The following is a 22,244-nucleotide window of genomic DNA, read 5'->3' as shown; positions in this document are numbered from 1 at the left end:
TAAATAAGAAGAATGATGTGGTATGATTGCAAATGAGACAACTCTCCACAAGTGACCAAATGACACAGAAATTAACAACCATAGGTCACCGTACGGCCTTCAACAATGAGTAAAACCCATACCGCATAGTAAGCTATAATAGGCCCCGAAATGACAAATGTAAAAAAATTCAAACGAGAAAACTAAAGGCCTGATTTATGTACAAAATAATGAACGAAAAACTACATTTCATTGTTATGTTGCAGTAGTATGCACTCCTTCCGTAAAACAATAAAATCTAAGGAAAGAACTGTTTCAAAAAGTATTTAAAAATCAATCAATTGGTCGAGTAAAGACATTTCAATGCAAATCAGATATCAGATAGCAAGGTATATTTAAAACTACCCGCAATGTATATCGCTGCTAACATGTAAATATATGCATTCTACTTCGTGTAAAACGGAATAGCCTAATAATTTTGGAATATTTGTTCGTAATGTAAGTATTCGAAACATCCAGTACTTGAACTTGTGTAGAAAACTTTACTTGTTTATTGATTTGGTTCAGAAATGAAAGTTAATTTGATATACATTTATTGAATTATTAGTTTCTTTGTTATCAGATTTAAGAATGATTTTTAGTTGAATTTGTTTTTTAAATGGCCATTGAAATATATGATTTGTATATACATTTTCTTTGATAATTGTCGTATAAGAAAGCCAAACGAAACCAAAATCTTTACAAATGATAAAATAATACAAAGCCATTTTATTATGTTTTCGAAATTCAAAATAAATTAGGAGACATACACAAGTAGATAGTACTAAATTCAATGTAACTAATAGAGATTATTTGTTTTGTTGTGTATTTGGACTAGTTAAACTGGCAGAGAGTGGTTTCAATGGCAATTATACCACATCATCTTGTTTTTATATAGTTTATAATTCTACTGGTACATTACAACAGACTTTATTTCCCTTTCGAGTCTCAGTCCCTTTCATCAAATAGAAGCTACATTTTCTTTTACACAATTCTCGTACGTGTTCCGTCTTGTTTTGTCATGTTTTTTTGTGTCCCGCCGTCGCCGAAGGGGGCATTAAGTGTTACCCTTGTCCGCTCGTACGGCCGTCCCAACATTGGTTTCCGTTCTGTAAATGTAGTTTGCCTCAAACAAATGTTATGAAACTTATACACAATGCTGATTACTACAAAATACAGACCAATTTCGAATTTGGCTGCAGCGTCACTTTTACCGTTATAAAAGTTATAAGAGTTATACCCTTTATAACGTTATATGCATGCGGGGGCATCATTTGCAGTCTCCATTTATTTGTTATTTTGTTTTGATTTTAGAGCAATAATAAACTACTGTTGTCTCGTTATCTATTTATATAAACTAGATTTGATAACGTTATCATAACTAAGGAATAAGTGTTATCATGGTATAAACTTACATGTATATAGATATAAGAAGATGTGGTATGAGTACCAATGAGACAACTATCCATCCAAGTCACAATGTGTAAAAAGTTAACAATTATAGGTCAAAGTACGGCCTTCAACACGGAGCTTTGGCTCCCAACGAACAGCAAGCTATAAAGGCCCCCAAATGTAAATCAATTCAAACTGGAAAAAACAACAGTTTAATCTATGTAAAAAACGAGAAACGAGAAACACTTAAGAACATCATCAACAAACGACAACTCTACTGAAACAGGTTCCTGACTTAGGACAGGTGCACAAAAATGCAGCGAGTTTAAACGTTTTAACAGGCGCCAACCTTCACCCTAACCTGATGTATAAATAAACTGACGAGAAATCCACAAAAATTATCAAATTGGCCATTTTTACCGTTGTAAATAGAACATAACTAATCTATACAAAGGTACCATTACATTACGGAAGATATCAAAGGTGCTATAAATAAAAGAAAGAAAAAGAGTTTAGTCAAGATGGTTAAACTTAAAAAGAAAAAGAAAGCAAAAACGGAGTGATCTTCAAAGTATCAAATTTTTAAATTTAATATCACGAAATGATCTTATATGTACTAGTATAAGAGTACTATTAGGTGACGACAACTGCAAGTAAAGAGTACTATTAAAAGGGGGGTTGCTACGCATGCTTATTTTTTACGGCAGCACGAAAATCTACTTTCCCTTTTGTACACATTTTTTCCCTGTATTTGGTGTTGCAGAACCAATTTCATCCTGTGTTCTGCAAGGTTACCAGGCCAGGATATTCATTTTCAAAATCACCCCCACCCCGAAAATCAAATGGTCGTTCCTTGATAATTGTCCATGCCTTTTTTTTTTGTGTTTGCGTGGTGTCCTATACAAATATCTTAATACGTGTACAAGTACAAGTACATAGTACTGAAAGATAATTAATCTACTGGTTTCTGGTTTCAAAACAAACTATATACTTCCTTGGAGCTACGGAAAATAATATAACCAATGATCTTGTAGTAATTATTTTGTTTTCCACGTATCATGTTCCCTACTTAGAACGTATATTGTAAGTAACAAAAGAAAGAATAATCAATATAGCAGTGACATGGTTAATATATAGATATTAAAATAATGTAGATATCTTCACAGTTTTCAAAAAGTCAGAATATATTCAAAGGAAGCTATGACATATAACTGGTATACTTTCAACGTTATTTACTTGTTATATTTAACATTGCCATAAAAGCGGGAGGTTTGGCTAGCCACAAAACCAGGTTCAATCCACCATTTTTTTCTTAAAATGTCCTGTACCAAATCAGGAAAATGGCCATTGTTATATTATAGTTCGTTTCTGTGTGTGTTACATTTTAATGTTGTCTTTCTGTTGTGTCGTAGTTCTCCTCTTATATTTGATGTGTTTCCCTCAGTTTTAGTTTGTAACCCGGAGTTGTTTTTTTTCTCAATCGATTTATGAATTTCGAACAGCGGTATACTACTGTTGCCTTTATTTACAATAGTTAATATTCAACCTCATCCATATAAATTATCTACAGATACGAACATATTCGGTTACATAAAACAACCGATTGAATGTATGATTATATACAAAATCATGTCTTTATGCTTTTAAATGGATCATTGAAGATAATATATGTGCATGTAACTTAGTAATGCAGTGTCATATATTTGTTTTCGGATCTTTAAATCAACTGTTATATACCTACACATCTCCCTGTATTATATGTATATAATATAACATTACACAATTCATATTGAAAATATTAAATGATAGATCAAATAAAATTTACAACAAACATTGAAAACAGTATGTGTGTTTGCTGACTGCACTTTAAATAAGAAACAAAGGTAATATATCGATCAACAAAAGTCATTCCAGCCCAGTAGTCAGCACTTCTGTGTTGACATGCATTATCATCGATACAGTCAAAATTATAAATTAGCCGTTTACAAAACTTTGAATTTTTGAAATACTAAGAATTTTCTACCCCAGGAATGGATCTCCTTAGCTGTACATGTATTTGGCAAAACCTTTCGGAATGTTGTGTCCTCAATGCTCTTCAACTTCGTACTTTCTTTGGCCTTTTTTTATTAGAGCGTTACTGATGAGTCTTTTGTAGACGAAACGCTCGTCTGGCGTACACAATTTTAATCCTGGTATCTATGAAAAGTTTATTTTGAAAACGCTAAGCAAGAAGATCGCGTGAACACCAAACGGAGAAAAACCGGCATGTGTCGACAGGGTCGGCGTCTTCTGCTATGTTTCGTCACAAGTATTACAAGTAGCTTCACAAAAAGGGAACTTGAATTTGTTTTCAATACATACAGGTCCCGCTAATGTTTTACTCATGACAATACAGTGACTTTTCACTGTTTTTATATCGAGTTAAGGTGTAAGCGAAAAAAAAATCACTGCTAATTCTTCAGATAAATACAAAATTAGAAGAAATTCACAATTTACAATATTTTTTTCATTTTTGCCTTTGATCATGTGATAAATTTAACGACATAAAGTTGAGACCCTGATTCTTGCTAATGTAAATACAAAAATAAGCAAATCTCTGATGGCACTTTAAAGGAAGTCATTCTACTTTATAATTACACAACAAAATCATGAAAAAGACAAGTTTTTAACTTCTTTGTTTATCCATAGCAAATTTCATTTGGACATTCTACAAATATTTTTTTAATTGTGTTAGTAAAAGTTTTAAAAAATAAAGTGCAATTTTGATATTTTAATTTTATAATAGTCAACAAAAGAAACGATACAAAGTTAATGTTGTCAATATTTTTATATTTTTCAATTTAAAGTTTCTGTATAAGTTTATTTCTGTATTCAACGCCAAAAAGCATCTGTTTATTCTTTTTTTCAAAAATGACCGTGAACAAGCTATTGGCATGGTCAGAGCTGGGATGACGCACGCTGACGTCGCAAATCATTTTCATGTAGCAAGAATAAAATATCTAGACTGACGATTCGTCTAAGGCAAACTAGCTCAACAAATGATAGACCACGTAGCGGCAGACCCAATGAGACGTCACAACGTCAACACTGCGCGATACGTCTTTTACACTTGCGCTACTGTACATTAAATGCGGAAATACGGCCCGAGGAATACCTGGTCGTCACAACAACAGAATTTCGGGTCAGACAGTTCGTCGAAGACTCAGAGCGCATGGACTGCGTCCAAGACGTATCCCGAAAGGGCCGCTCTTTAAACAGCGCCATAGGGGCTGCAGGACTTGAATGGGTTCGTGCAAGACGACGTTGGAGGTTACACACCTGGCAGCATATCCTGTTTACAGCTGAGTTCCGGTTTGCTCTCCGTGTTTAGTGATGGACGCATGAGAGTATACCGTAGGCAAAGTGAACGTTTTTCAGACCCTTGTATTATTAAAACGGATCGTTTCGGAGGCGGAAGTGTGATGGAATGGGGTGGAATATGTTACAACGGACGCACACAGTTAAAAATCGTTGATGGTAACTTGAACGCTTTGAGATATAGGGATGAAATTCTTGGCCCTATTGTTCTGCCTTTTATTCGACAACGCCGTTTCAACCATGTTTTCCAACAGGATAACGCTAGATGTCACGTGGCAAGGATTTTTTTGGATTATCTTGAACAAAACCATATTCGCGTTCTCCCGTGGCCAGCATTATCACCGGATCTTTCTCCTATAGAACATTTATGGGATCGACTTGGCAGACGTGTTCGAGAAAGGCAAAGTCCACCGGAAACGCTACAAGGTTTTCGTTTTTCTCTCCTACAGGAGTGGAACAATATCCAACAAGCCAACATTATGACTTTGATTGGATATATGCGTCGTAGGTGTGAAGCTGTGGTACATGTAGCTGCGGGTGGCGTTCATACTCGCTATCAAATTCCGCAAACTGAAATTCCGGATAATAACTTTGATCCGTCCGTATTCGGTCCAGGAACTGTCTGGGACGGTTTTGTTTTTTGTTACTGTGTCACGTAGAACCTTAAAATAACATATTTTATCTATTTGTTATTGTTTTCTACTAAACAGTAAAATATTGTTTTTGTTTAAAGTGTTGTATCGTTTCTTTTGTTGACTAGTATACATCCTTAAGGCTTTTCAATTTACATAGAGAAGTAACTGAAATTGATATTAGAAATAAAATATGACTTTTAAAATCGTATCTCAAACATAAAGCATGAACCGGTCAACCTCTTCCATCTCTTGATACTATATTCTAATTATGATTTTACAGTCCTAAATTTAAGTTATGAATAATATAAAAAACAAAATACGAGAAATATTTCAACGACGATCAACAGAGTCTTAAATTACTTAATATAAGTTCTAAACCACCACACAACAACAGTGACCGACCATCTAAACCCCCACATAACAACAGTGACCGACCATTTAAACCACCACACAACAACAGTGACCGACCACCTAAACCATCACACAACAACAGTGATCTACCATCTGAAAACAATTGTTGTTGTTTCTTTTGGAGGGACGAGTATGGAAGACAGGTCTTTGATAGTCTCAGTATCTGAAAAAGTCTATTTTTTTTGGCAATAGGAAAACCAAAAAAAAATGTCTTTAGAACGGGTATTTAAATAGCAGAAATCGAAGAACACACATCTAGGAACTGTTGTCTGTAATTCAAACATTTGTTAAATGTGGTAACAATGGCAATTTTAAAAATGGTACAAAAAATTCCGGTTCTTTCCTGTTACATGTACCAAAGTGAATTGATTTTAAAAAGTTTCTAATGGGAATAAGGAATAAGTTTAAGATACTATTTGTGGTTTACTAGTATAACCTGCAATAGTTTATCAAATGCCAATTATTTATTTTTAAATTAGCATTTGCAATACAAAAGGTTAAGAAATATACTAAAATATAGTCCGATATGTCGGTAACATGAAAGAATCTTGAGTAACAGGACAAGTAACAGGACAGAGTTGGTAACAGGAAGGATTTTTTTTCCAAAACAATTGCTTTATTTCATAGTTTAAGAAAAATACATCATTTCAGATTGGTCACAATTGGAAGATAACAGCAAACAATATAATTTATCTTTTGAAACTGTATTTGCAAGATGAAAAATGTGCCTAGGTAATGAAAAATTCTAAAATAAATTCCTTTCTGTTACCATCTACTATACTAGAATTGCACAATGTTTTCTGCTGTTATCAAAAGTAAAAAACCTGTCTTTTCATTCAATATACTGTATACTATGTTGAGATTTATTTAATATGATGATCATAACTTATATTAAATGAAATGTTTGACATATAGTAGATTAACTTTGTGATTCATCAGTGAAATTGTCTTTAACATCTTTCCTGTTACTTATTATGGTTATGCTGTTACTTTTTATCAGGTAACATGACAGAATATAACAGAAAGGAATTACACAGTAATTTTTGTCCTTTTATTCGAATTGTGTAGATGTTTACTTCCATCTACATATCAATTTAATAAGATACTATAAAAACACATTTACTGTTATAGTGCTGACAATGAAATATTCTCAGAAGGTACACAAAAAGGCTGTAACAGGAGAGAACAACACAATTATTTTTCTCTAAATTCTGATTTTTGGTGTGTTCGGATTTTTCAAACTGGCTGCTATTTGCCTATACATATGGAGTCATACGTTCAGGAAATGATGCTCTTCTCATTGCATTACAAGAAATAAAATCTTGGTCTTTCAAACGTTTCCACAGATGAAAAAACCCAGTGGTAACAGGAGGGAAATTACCCCTTGGGACAAAATTTAAAAGACCCTTAAAAATGTAAGATTTTATCACATGCTTTAGCTATAACAAAATCAGACCATTAAGGGACAAGTTTTCTATATAATCTATCATATTTGTGAAAATCGGAAGCCTGTTTACTTAATTTAGATATTCTTTGAATGATTTTGTTGTCAGAAAACAACCCCGGACAACATGATTTTTTGGGGAGTTGAACATTTAAATTATAATATTTTATTAGAAGAAATATAAGAAAGAGTGTTTAATTGGTAATAGTTGGTGCATAATATACTTTAGTTAATACTGAAACTTAAAATTTTCCAAAAAGATGCCTGAATAAAAATATAATTGCTGGTGAAAGTTGGAACATGGAAATTAGACTTTTTCAGATATTGTCTCATATACATCAGTCTATTGTTGAAGACTATATATTGACCTCTAAAGGTCTTAAGGTTATTTGTGTACTGGGCTCCTGTATCATCGACGTATATCCCTCATCCCCTTTTATTTATATTTTAATGTCATATATCAGGCCCGTAGCCATGTGGTTCGAGAAATTCGTACGAACCCCCCTTTGAAAACAAATAAGCACTATTAAAGTTAACGTTCTGTTTGAATTGTGACTATTAAAGTTGAGATTTTGGTTATCGCGAGTCGATGAACCCCCCCCCCCCCCCCCCCCCCCCCCCTCCTCCTCCTCCCCCCTTTCCATCTCTCTCCTTAAAAATACTTGGCTACGCGCCTGTATGTATATATGATTGTTTTGTTCTGAACCTACACACTGACAACATCTCAATATCATATATTTATAGACTGTGATTCGTTTTTAATTTACATGATCAGTAGGGTAATAAAATCATATGTCTTTTATATTTGATAAGGATAACATGAGTTACAAAAAATATATAAAACAATCAAACAGGGCACATCAACCACCAATACCGACTCCTCCGACAAAATAGACCTTAACACAAAGACAAACAACAACGATCAAAACAAGATAAAATTGAGAATGGAAATGGGGAATGTGTCAAAGAGACAACATCCTGACCAAAGAGCAGAAAACAGCCCAAGGTCTCCAATGCGTCTTCAACACAAGGTCAAGATACTCAGCCTGACTAAAGGCACAAGAAGTGGTGGGATTGAACAAGTTTATTCTATACATGTAAAATGATTTGCAACTTGTGGATAGTTCACTTGTTTAATTAGCAATCAGACCACATCTCCTTATGTGGTGTATTTAAGGTGAAAAAGTGTTGTTACCGTCAAAATACATTTAGCGCTATGAAAAAAGAAGATGCAGGTTATACGTCAGTGAGACAGCAAACCAAAGATAAAAACAATATGTACAATAATTAAAAGGTCAGCATACAATCTTCAACAAATTCTTCATAAAGGAATATTATTTGAATTAAATAAACAAGACAGCAAATGACTGTTATATAAGTGGGTTTTTCTTTGAGTACTTCTGACATGTTGTAGTATGTTTAAATTTGTTTATCTATATATAATGTTTTCCTTTATAGTTTCGTGTGATATGGCAGATAAATCTGAAATTAAAACACAGACGAGTAGAATTTTTAATGTAGATGTCTTGGAGAAAACACTGAAAGCAGACTCAAAAGGGTAAACTTTAAGTATCCTTGGTGTGATAAATCAAATTAGTATAGATTAAGATAGCTGAAAGTTAGTTAGAGTTGTTAGCTATAAAACATTTAAACATTTTTTTTATTAGCCTTTTCTGTGATCGCACAACCATCAATTTTGACGTGCAACTTATGACAAGATCTACAAAATACTATGACAGTTGTTTCATATAGTCAATTGATAACTGCATTTTGCCATATAAATATGAAATTATAACTGATGAACTTTGAATAGTACCTACAAGTCGGCACAAGAAAGGTGTCTTGACTTTAGTGTACTTAAACTCATTCAAGTGTTCTACTCATCACTTGTAAAATATCTCTTCAATAATTAAAAATACCAGAAAATCAGATCTTATACAAATTTATAAGTCTTATTTTGTAATGCTCCAGCCATGGATCGAATCCACGGCCTTCAGTTCCAATGGCAATCACGCTACTCCAATACCACCAAGGCGGTTTCAAATGTTGAGATAGAGAACAGCCAATAGTACTGTTTCATTGATGTGGGTTATCTCATAATTCTTCTCAATTTCTTTTTATGATTGATTATTTGATTGCTTATAATTGGTGATTTTTAGTAATTTTAAGGTATGTTGATCTCTGACTAGATGTCTTTTGGTTTTTTTTTTTGTGTCTTTGGGTTACTGTCCCACACCTGCTATGCCGTTGTTAGTAGGCCTTTGACTTATGAGTTTGAAAAACTCTCTTGGTATTTTCTGACTCTCTTTTACTATTATTTTATCAAGGTTTCGATAGACCGTTCTGTTAAATTTTGTATTTGGTTACTGTATTTAGTGATACTTTAACCACAAACTGTCATCTAGATCTAAACTACATGTATAACTAGTTTTAACAATGAATGCATTAAATAAGGACTATAATTAATGCACGTATATAACAAAGCATATTATAATCTGTGTCGTGATCTGGGTCAACGTAAAAAATCTTTTATATGTATAAGGTTAGGCCATTATAGTAAACATTCTTTTAAGATACCTTTAACCAGCTTTATATATTTAATTTCTTGGCAACTTGATATCATGATTATATCTATACTAGTGTCAAGCTATCCAGCAATTATCATCCTGCAATTCTCTTTATAAAAATCTATCCTGCAATTCGTCATCCTGCAATTGCGTTTGGAAAACTACTTGAGCGACAATTTTCTTTTTCTTTAAAATCATAGTTTTTGACTTTTTTGTTCGAAAACAAGATTTATATAGAAAATCAAAGACTTTTATATCCCATTAACAAAATTCTAAATTTAGTTTGCATAATCCCTAGCCATAAAGAACTACCAAAACAATGGGTCGGAAAGTGGGTACCCCAATGCGAATTTTATAAAATTTGGCTTTTTTCCATATTTTGGACGAAATTTTCGGCCTTTAAAAATGTTTACCCCAGAAATTCTGTACTATTCCAATGTAGTACTATATAATTGCTATCCATTGAAGTAGAGTCTATAATCCCTAGCCATTAAGAACTACCCAGATAGTTGGTTGGAAAGTGGGTGACCCTAGAGCGTATTTTATCGAATTTGGCTTTATTTCCGTGTTTCGAACGATATTTTGGCCCTTTAAAAAAGCTTACCCCAGAAATTCTTTACCTTCCCGTTGTAGTACTATTCAATAGCTATTCACTGAAGCAGAGTCTATAATCCCTAGTCACTAGGAACTACCCAGATAATTGGTTGGAAAGTGGATGACCCTAGAGCGTATTTTATAGAATTTGGCTTTTTTCCGTGTTTCGAAAAAAATTTTGAGCCTTTAAGAATGTTTACCCCAGAAATTCTTAACCCTCCCAATGTAGTACTATATGATAACTATCCACTGAAGCAGAGTCTATAATCCCTATTCATTAAGAACTAACCAGACATTTGGTAGGAAAGTGGGTGATCCTAGAGCGTATTTTATCGAATTTGGCTTTATTTCCGTGTTTCGAACGAAATTTTGGGCCTTTAAGAATGCTTACCCCAGTAATTCTCTACTATCCCAATGTAGTACTATATAATAGCTATGCATTGAAGCGAAGTTTATAATCCCTAGCCATTAAGAACTACCCAGATAATTGGTTGGAAAGTGGGTGACCCTAGAGCGTATTTTATCGAATTTGGATTATTTCCATGTTTCGGACGACATTTTCGTCCTTTAAGAATGCTTACCCCAGAAATTCTTTACCCTCCCGTTGTAGTAATATCCAATAGCTGATCATTAGAGCAGAGTTTATAATCCCTAGTCATAAAGAACTACCAAAACAATAGGTCGGAAAGTGGGTACCCCAATGCGAATTTTATAAAATTTGGCTTTTTTCCATATTTTGGACGAAATTTTCGGCCTTTAAAATAGCTTACCCTAGAAATTCTGTACTATCCTAATGTAGTACTATAAAATAGCTATTCATTGAAGCAGAGTCTCTAGTCCCTAGCCATAAAGAACTACCCAGACAATTTGTTGGAAAGTGGGTGACCATTGAGCGTATTTTATCGAATTTGGCTTTATTTCCGTGTTTCGAATGATATTTTGGCCCTTTAATAAAGCTTACCATAGAAATTCTTTACCTTACCGTTGTAGTACTATTCTATATCTATTCATTGAAGCAGAGTTTATAATCCCTAGTCATAAACAACTACCCAGATAATTGGTTGGAAAGTGGGTGACCCTAGAGCGTATTTTATCGAATTTAGCTTTTTCCGTGTTTCGAACGAAATTTGGGCCTTTAAGAATGCTTACCCTAGAAATTCTTTACTATCCCAATGTAGTACTATATAATAGCTATCAATTGAAGCAGAGTCTATAATCCCTAGCCATTAAGAACTACCCAGATAATCGGTTGGAAAGTGGGTGACCCTAGAGCGTATTTTATCGAATTTTGCTTATTTCCATGTTTCGGACGACATTTTCGGCCTTTAAGAATGCTAACCCCAGAAATTCTTTACCATCCCATTGTAGTCATATCCAATAGCTATTCATTAGAGCAAAGTCTATAATCCCTAGCCATACAAAAATACCAAAACAATGGGTAGGAAAGTGGGTACCGAAATGCGTCTTATATCGAATTTGGCTTTATTTCCGTGTTTCGAATGAAATTTTGGGCCTTTAAGAATGCTTACCCCAAAAATTCTCTACTATCTCAATGTAGAACTGTATAATAGCTGTTCATTGAAGCAGAGTCTTTAATTCCTAGCCATAATGAACTACCCAGACAATTGGTTGAAAAGTGGGTGACCCTAGAGCGTATTTTATCGAATTTGGCATTATTTCCATGTTTCGGACGATATTTTGGCCCTTTAATAAAGCGTACCCCAGAAATTCTTTACCTTCCCGTTGTAGAACTAATCAATAGCTATTCATTAGAGCAGAGTCTATAATCCCTAGTCATTAAGAACTACCAATTTAAAGGGTCGGAAAGTGGGTACCCCAATGCGTATTTCATCGAATTTGTCTTTTTTCCGTGTTTCAAACGAAATTTTCGGCCTTTAAAAATACTTTCCCCAGAAATTTACTATCCCAATGTAGTACTATATAATAGCTATTCATTGAAGCAGAGTCTATAATCCCAAGCCATTAAGAACTACCAAGATGATTGGTGGGAAAGTGGGTGACCCTAGAGCGTATTTTATCGAATTTGGCATTATTTCCATGTTTCGGACGATATTTTGGCCCTTTAATAAAGTTTATCCCAGAAATTCTTTACCCTCCCGTTGTAGTACCATTAAATAGCTATTTATTGAAGCAGAGGCTATAATGCCTAGTCATTAAGAACTACCAAGATATTTGGTTGGAAAGTGGGTGACCCTAGAGCGTATTTTATCGAATTTGGCTTTTTTCCGTGTTTGGAACGAAATTTTACGCCTTTAAGAATGTTTACCCCAGAAATTCTCTACTATCCCAATGTAGAACTATATAATAGCTATCTATTGAAGCAGAATCTGTAATCCCTAGCCATTAAGAACTACCCAGATAATCGGTTGGAAAGTGGGTGACCCTAGAGCGTATTTTATCGAATTTTTCTTATTTCCAATGTTTCGGACGACATTTTCGGCCTTTAAAAATGCTAACCCCAGAAATTCTTCACCCTCCCGTTGTAGTTATATTCAATAGCTATTCATTAGAGCAGAGTCTATAATCCCTAGCCATAAAAAACTATAAAAACAATGGGTCGGAAAGTAGGTACCGAACTGCGTATTATGTCGAATTTGGCTTTATTTGCATATTTCGGACGAAATTTTCGGCCTTTAAAAAAGCTTACCTCAAAAATTCGTTACCTTCCCGTTGTATTACTATATTATAGATGTTCATTGAAGCAGAGTCTTTAATCCCTAGCCATAAGGAACTACCCAGACAATTGGTTGGAAAGTGGGTGACCCTAGAGCGTTTTTTATCGAATTTGGCTTTATTTCCGTGTTACGAACGAAATGTTAGGCTTTTAAGAAAGCGTACTCCAGAAATTCTTTACCCTCCCGTTGTAGTACTATCCAATAGCTATTTATTAGAACAGAGTCTATAATCCTTAGCCATAAAGAACTACCAAATAATGGGTCGGAAAGTGGGTACCCCAATGCGTATTTCATCGAATTTGGCTTTTTCCGTGTTTCGAACGAAATTTTCGGCCTTTAAGAATACTTTCCCCAGAAATTCTCTACTATCCCAATGCAGTACCATATACTAGCTATTCATTGAAGCAGAGTCTATAATCTCTAGCCATTCAGAACTACCCATATGATTGGTTGGAAAGTGGGTGATCCTAGAGCGTATTTTATCGATTTTTGCATTATTTCCATGTTTCGGACGAATTTTTCGGCCTTTAAAAATGCTTACCCCAGAAATTCTCTACTATCCAAATGTAGATCTATATAATAGCTATTCATTGAAGCAGAGTCTCTAATCCCTATCCATTTAGAACTAACCAGACAATTGGTAGGAAAGTGGGTGACCCTATAGCGTATTTTATCGAATTTGGCTTTATTTCCGTGTTTCGAACGAAATTTTAAGCCTTTAAGAAAGCTTACCCCAGAAATTCTTTACCTTCCCGTTGTAGTACTATCCAATAGCTGTTCATTGAAGCAGAGTCTATAATCCCTAGCAATTACGAACTACCCAGATAATTGGTTGGAAAGTGGGTGACCCTAGAACGTATTTTATCGAATTTGGCTTGATTTCCATGTTTCGGACGATATTTCGGCCTTTAAGAATAATTACCATAGCAAATATTTACCCTCCCGTTGTAGTTATATCCAATAGCTATTTATTAGAGCAGAGTTTTAAATCCCTTACCGTGAAGAACTACCAAAACAATGGGTCGGAAAGTGGGTACTCAAATGCGTATTTTATCGAATTTGGCTTTATTTCCTTATTTCGGACGAAATTTTTGGCCTTTAAGAATGCTTACCCCAGAAATTCTTTACCTTCCCGTAGTAGTTCTATATTATAGCTGTTCTTTGAAGCAGAGTCTATAATCCTTAGCCATAAAGAACTACCGAAATAATGGGTCGGAAAGTGGGAAACCCAATGAGTATTTTTTAGAATTTGGCTTTATTTCCGTGTTTCGAACGAAAGTATGGGCCTTTAAGAAAGCTTAAACAAGAAATTCTTAAACATGCATAAAAACGAAATCATATCCGGGACTTCACAGATATATATCTCTTTGTGAATCGTCATTATTTTTCTAATTGTAAATTCTTGTTATAGACCGTAAAGATGAGTTAGAAATTTGTAAACTAAAGCTAGAAATTTGTGAATGGGATATAAAAAACTTTATATTTATCTTTTTTTTTCAAACAAAACAGTCAAAAACCATGATTTTGAAAAAAATAAAATTGTGACTCAAGTTGTTTTTCGAACGCAATTGCAGGATGACGAATTACAGGGTAGCTTTATCGCAAGAGAATTGCAGGAATAGAATTGATGGATAGCTTGACACTAGTTATATCTATTGGCCTTTGTCACTTCCAGGGATGTATAATATACGTTATCTTACCTCCTATAGATTTATAGAGATATGATTGGTTAAAGGACTACACGTGGTGACTATGTATATTTGATATAGGGTGTCCTAAAAAAAAATATAGGGTTAGCAACCATACATGGTTAATTACCATATAGGGTTAGTAAGGAGTTACTTCCCTTTCAAAACAAAAATGATGCCACAACCCTTCATAAAAACAACAAGGTGTTGAGGAAAAATCTTAGAGGATTCAACAGACGACATGGACGAAGAAATTGATGATGAAACGTTGAAATAAGTTCATAAAACATAAGTCAAGCTAACAAGTTGTTATTGTTGGCATAATGGGGTTACTTCCCTTTCAAAACAAAAAAGAAATCTGAAAGGATTCAACAGACGAAGTAATTATAATACATGTAATGAATGGAAGTAGGACCTTAATACTAAGTATTGAATACTTGATCACTTTGATAGGCCGCTAGTCAAAATACCACATGTGAAGATAGTCGGTAAGATAAGTTCGTTACACGGTGTGCTAGTGATCTAATACGATGCATATGGGGTCAGTAAATTCCATATGGGGATTCGAGCTTCGCTTTCACCTCATATGGAATTTACTGACCACATATATATCGTATTAGGTCACTAACACACCATGTAACTAATAATATATGTACAATGTCGGAAAACACGAGCTTCAGACAAATGACGAATAAACGAGGCTCGCCGGGCTTTTCTTCTGTATCGTAGCAAGCATAAATGAATTTTATATTTCTGACAATGAACATTAGTTGTTTTTATCCTGCAATTTACACCCGTCATTTGAGGCTTCGTTTTTTAAATCCAAAATAGTTGTCTCTGATTACTAGTATTCAAAGAAATCGACATAGTATAAACACGGACCGTGAAAAGGACCCAAAAATGAACTGTCACACAAAAAGAAATATTCACATTACCGTTTTCTCAATATGGAGGAGGAGTCATAGGATACTTTATTTGTACCAATCCAAATAAATCAAAATGTTATTTGTGTACCTGTTATTTGTACAGTATTTGGCTGGTTGCAGGATAGATACGAAAACACGTTAGGACCGATAAGCAGAAAAGGGGCCTTATATAGACATATAGATTCGATCGTAAGGGAAAAAAATGAATGGCATAAGGTTGTTTTTTATACATTCGCACAAAACTGCATTTTTGTGCATTTTTATTCTGTTAAAAAAATCTTTACTTGTTGCTCCTTACGGCATTTGTTACCCATCTACTCATTCAGTCTATGAACTCTTTATAGAAGTACAAAAGTATAGTTTATCTTTTTATGCACTATATCATCTATATATTAGTAATCTCCTTTCCCGCGGGCCTATGTATTATAAGCATGCCTTACCGGGACTTAGATGCTTGTTTTAAATGTCAGAGTTGAATTTCGAAAACAGCCACACATACATGTAGTAAAGAAAGAAGGCGGCAACGGAAGATTTTGTATTTTGTAAGTCATTTACATGTCATTTTGCATGATCTGTTATAGATCAAACATGCTGCCGCCAAAGTAGATAGTATAATTTCATGTTAACTTTGTAAATATATTACACTTGTAATAGTAATATAAACAATACATTTGAAGGTACGATTTTACATGATCTGTTAGTAATGGTTTTAAATAATTTCTCGTTTTGTTTCAGAAATGATGAAGATGGGGGCGATAAGCCAAAATTCAAAATTAAACTTAAGTCATCTGCTTATCCACTGGATGAAAAGATTTTGAAAATTATCTTCGCCACCTTTCTGTTAATCATTGTGTTTGGAAGTTGCTTCATTGCAAGGATCACTTTGCATATTTTGATTTGGCATATCACTCCACCGATAGAAACATCAGATTCTGTGATAAATACTCTTGGAGGTCTCCTGGTCTCTAACTGTTCCATCTGCGATACCAGTACCAGTAATACGACCACGTGCTCGCCTCATTCTACAGCAGTTGACAAGACTTGGATTTGGGCTCTATTTCTCGTTATTATTTCACCGTATCTCCTGACATTTTTCTCAACATTGTTTAGATTATGCTTCAAATCGAATGCACCGTTGAACTGTGGAGTTCTTTTAGCGGTAAGTATAAACAATGTACATAATAAAATATTTATTGAAAACCGTATTTGAAAAAATAAAAAAAAGGTTACATTAAAAATTTACAATTTTGCATTTATTTGGACCGGAAAAAAACCAAATACTGATATTGGCAAACAGTGAAACACCATTCCAACAAAGATATTGAAGATAACTTAATCTTTTTCTATAGCTGTAGAAATAAAAACTGGAAAGTTATTTGATAAAATTATTTAAGATCTTGGTACATGTACATGTACGTTTGTGTCGTATTATGGTGGAACATATCGTTATATATATATATATAACGTTTGCTTTCTTCGTATTTGGATTATTATTTTTTTTGTGTCAAAGAGTTGAAAGTTTTTTTGTTTGGTTTTTTGTTTTGTTTTTTTTTTTCCTTTTGATGTCTTCTCCTTTTTTTATTTGTGAATATTATAAAACAAGCTGAACCGTATGGATGGTGAGCAAGTACGTGTCACTCACGATACTTTGATAATACAAAAATTATGAGGTGTGGTATGATTTTCAAGGAGGTAAATATCCACGACAGAGGTCAAAGGACGAGGAAGTAAACAACTATAGGTCACAGTACAGCCTTCAACAATGAGCAAACCCGTATAGTAAGATATATAAGTCCCCGGTCTGACAAAATGTGAAAATTAAAAAAAGAAAACTAACTAGTATGCTAAAAGTGTTCAGCGTTATTGTGTGAAAAAAAATAAATTATACTTATAGCATTGACTTACTCGGTTATTACATGTATATCGGTTCAAAATATCAACAGTGCCAATAAATGTGATAGGTGATCGGAATTTGTCGGTAATTTGTCTCTTTTGTCTATTCGATTGTTGTGTTTGTGCTTATACCGATCTGATAAGTTAAACTCTTTCCGAATGACTCGATTATTAGTGATTTCGAATGAAATTTGTAATTCTTTGTGAATTTTCTACAAACTTTCATATATAAAACTGAAATTACAATTGAAAACAGTGTCCAGGAGAAATTTGTGTTACATGTATGCATTAATGTCAACGTTCAAAGAGTGTAGTTCGTACTTACATTGTATATATTAATTTTGGTGATGCTTTGAATAAATAGTTATTGCACAGGTAGAAGATTTTTTTATTGGAATGTTTCCATATGAGGACCTATATTTGTTCACATTCTTGTCCTTTAGTCCGTGGTGGATAGTTGTCTAATCGATCGGCAATTATACAACATCTCCTCATATATAAAATATTATATCAAATAATCAAAAGAGACCATTAAATACACGCCCTTGTTCAACATTCATACGTTGCAGTGCTTAAGTTGACACACCTCGACACCTCAGATAAATCAGCTGCATTTAAAGGTATACTCAATCGGCCGAGGTTTTCACGTGGAACAGAGTTTACCTATTTCAGGTTATGGATGGATTGAACGGTCAATTCAATTTTTTGTATAGTCATGTAATGTCTTAATTCGTCTCATTTTAGGTACTTTTGATAGAAACGATTCATTCCATTGGAGTATCCATAATCGCATTTCTAGTACTGCCTGCATTTGATCCAGCTTCCGCTTCCGTTGTTTATTTGGCTGTTGCAGTAATACCACCTATGATAGATATAATGGATAAAACCATAAATGAAAGTAAAGAAGACGGCACTGAGAAAAAAACAAAAATTCCTCCACGCAGGGAGACTTCGATGCTTTCATTTTCTTTTCCGATTTTTGGATTTCTATTTCAAATCGTAGGAATAGTTCTAATAGCTCGTTACATAAAAATCGGTTGGTTGATGGGTATGTTCTTCATGTCGGCCATTTTTACGTCCATTAAGTATTGGGAGAACTTCGTTGCTATTGGTGGAGACAGCTCAATGTTCCTTCGGAAGATGAAATGGGAACTGCATAAAGGGAGAACTAAAGTAGCGTGTCTGGTCAGCTTTTGGAAAATAATCGTCACTTTCATTGTAGTAATGGTTATATTTTCGACCCAAGGTAATGACTCTACATCGGCTCTGAGGTCGCTTTTCAACTCTGGGATTTCATCATTGACTACTGCATTTGGAGATCACACATTTGGAAACAATCCAATCTGCAGGAATCGTGCTCCATTCATAGTAGCTGTTATAAGCATATGTTGTGAATATCTTTGTTACAAAGCATCAAAAACTGTATGCGTAATCAATTGTCAGCGGGTTGGCTTTAGTATTCCGTTAACTATAGTACCTATAGCTACGACATTAACATTAGTTAGCATGATGCACCAACCTGACATTTTGAAGTTTAGTTCCTGCGATTTACTATTTTCTACCTGGTGTATACGTGGGCTTGATCAGCTGGTTGGAAACTGCACTGAATTATTTGTTGCATTCTTTGTACTTATTATCTCCATACTTTTGATTACCAGACATATATGGAAAGTCAACGGTTACAAACATGGCGAAACAGCAAGGTAAATATTTCTTGGTTTTAAAATTTGTGACATGCGCATATAGTTCAAAACTCATGTTGGTACCATTTGATTTTAGTGTTTTATTTTTATGATTATAAGTTGAAGCAATGTGTGATTGGATAGTTTAATCGATAGGACAGCTTTCACAATCACCCTTTGCATTGAGGGGTAGAGGCTATTCTATAACTAGAAATAAAACTAAATGAATTTGGATTGTCAGGTATGCTTTTTTTTTTATTTAATTCACAACGATAGCTTAAACTCATAAATTTGAAAGACAAGGGTGTACATATGTATGAGAATTTAAACTATGGCAAGCCGTTTTGCTATTTATTCGAATTTCAAGATATCTCATATAATATATAAGATATCTTATATAATATATAAGATATCTAATATTATATATAAGATATCTTATACAATTTAATTTTTATGAGATATCTTATATATTATATGAGATATCTTATATATTATATGAGATACCTTATTTATTATACAAGATATCTCATATAGTTTATAAAATATTTTATATACTTTATATAATATCCTATGTACTTTATAAGATATCTTCTAAAGCTGATGAGATATCTTATAAAGTATATGAGATATCATATGAGATATCTTAAAGATATATTTTATATAAGATATCTTATATACTTTATAAGATATCTTATATAGTTTATAGGTCTTATATAGTTTATAAGATATCTTAAAGAGTTTATAAGATATCTCATATAACTTATGAGGTATCTTATAAATAAAATTATATAAGATATCTTATAAATTATATGAGATATCTTATAAACTATATAAGATGTTTTATATAATATATAAGATATCTTATATAATCTTTTTTTATAAGATATCTCATATAATATATGAGATATCTTATATAATATATGAGATATCTTATAAACTATATAAGATATCTTATATACTGTATAAGATATCTCCTAAAGTTTATAAGATATCTTATAAATATTTTTATACAAGATAGCTTATATACTTTATAAGATATCTCATATAGTTTATAAGATATCTTATATAGTTTATAAGATATCTCATAAACTATATAAGATATCGCATAAAGTATATAAGATATCTCATAAAATGTATAAGATATATCATAAACTATATAAGATATCTTATTAACTATTTAAGATATCTTATAAAGTTATTGAGATATCTTGAAGTTAGAATAAATAGTAAAACGGCTTGCCATATTAAACTGTATAACTAAAAGGGACCTTAAACATAGCCATCTTCCTCTACGATCAACTTCTAACTTTATTAACGGAGAATTTTTGAAAGGTACTGGTTTTTTGTCGAGCCTGCGACTTTAGTTGCAGAAAGCTCGACATAGGGATAGTGATCCGGCGGCGGCGTCGGCGTTAACTAACTTCTTTAAAGCTTTATATTTTAGAAGGTGGAATACCTGGATGCTTCATACTTTGTATATAGATGCCTTATGTAACAAAATATCCGCCTGTCACATGACCATTGTCCTTGACCTCATTTGCATGGTTCAGTGACTACTTGAAAAAAAAATTAAGAGTTTTTTGTAATGTTAATTTCTCTCTCATTATGAGCATGATGAGTAATAGGATAGCTATATTTGGTATGTGCGTACCTTGCAAGGTCCCTATGCCTGTCAGATAGTTTTCATTTGACCACGACCTCATTTCATGGATCAGTGAACAAGGTTAAGTTTTGGTGTGGTCAAGTCCATATCTCAGATACTATAAGCAATAGGTCTAGTATATTTGGTGTATGGTAGGATTGTAAGGTGTACATGTACAACTGGCAGGTGTCATCTGACCTTGACCTCATTTTCACGGTTCAGTGGTTATAGTAAAGTTTTTGTGTTTTGATCTGATTTTCTTATACTGTATGCAATAGGTCTTCTATATTTGGTGTATGGAATGATGGTAAGGTGTACAACTGGCAGGTTTCATCTGACCTTGACCTCATTTTCAGTTTTTTTTTTTTGTTTTTTTTGGTTAAGTCTGTTTCATAGAAACTATCAGCAATAGGTCAACTATATTTAGTGTATTGAATGATTGTAAGGTGTACATGTATTTCTCCTTCGGTTTATATAACCTTGACATCATTTTCTTGGATCATGTTAAGTTTATGTATAGTTGTAGTAAAGCTTTATAGTTAGGTCTATCAACATAACATCAATTGTTAGTAAAAAAGCGAGACATTTCATGTGTACCCTTGTTTTTTTGGGGTTTTTTTTATGGTTTTTTTTTTAATTATAAAACAGATGTACAACACCCTTACGAAAGAAAATACTGTTATGATCAAGTATAAATAAGTTGGAAACATTCAATTTTAAAGTCTTAATTGAATCTAGCATTGCATTGATTAATTTTGAAGTCAAGTTGTAAAAATGGTTTGTAGCAATGATGTACGAGTTGTTACGTATCCCAATATTTCATTATAGCTCAAAAATCAGTATAAGTGTTTATGAGTTATTATTGTTATCAAAGCGTTGTGTTATCAAAATGATTGCATTATTTTTGTCTTCTGTTCTTACAGGATGTTTGTATCTAATTTCTATTGCGCACTATTTATTGACCTGTCGCTGTTACTGAATCGGAGGAGAAATGACAAAGAATACAGTTTTGTCTTATCTAAGGTATCCATTTTGAACACTAATAAATTTCATTAGAAAGGACAGCGTTCATTTGGAACACATTTTCCTTAACATGGTATTCATTTGGAAGACTGTTTTCTTAACAATATATAAAAATAAGGAGATGTGGTATGATTGCCAATGAGACAACTATCCACCAAAGTTTAAATTAAGTGGATGTTAGCAATTATAAGCAACCTTAGGGCCTTCAACAATGAGAAAACCCAATACAATATTGTCCGCTATAAAAGGCCCCGACATGAAAAATATGAAACTATA

General features: G+C 33.4%; 1 protein-coding gene across 1 annotated transcript; it reads left to right on the top strand.

The window, feature by feature from the left end:
• Positions 1-331: 331 nt before the first annotated feature.
• Positions 332-22,001, top strand: LOC127718700 (uncharacterized). Its single transcript, XM_052224754.1, has 5 exons — positions 332-477; positions 8,716-8,815; positions 16,464-16,887; positions 18,366-19,324; positions 21,869-22,001. Exons 2-5 carry the CDS (start codon positions 8,727-8,729, stop codon positions 21,999-22,001), a joined length of 1,605 nt encoding a protein of 534 aa, XP_052080714.1. The 5' UTR covers positions 332-477; positions 8,716-8,726.
• Positions 22,002-22,244: the final 243 nt, after the last annotated feature.

Source organism: Mytilus californianus, unplaced genomic scaffold, assembly GCF_021869535.1.
Source record: "Mytilus californianus isolate M0D057914Y unplaced genomic scaffold, xbMytCali1.0.p SCAF_10, whole genome shotgun sequence".
Lineage (NCBI taxonomy): Eukaryota > Metazoa > Mollusca > Bivalvia > Mytilida > Mytilidae > Mytilus > Mytilus californianus.
This window is presented reverse-complemented; position numbering and strand designations above follow the sequence as displayed.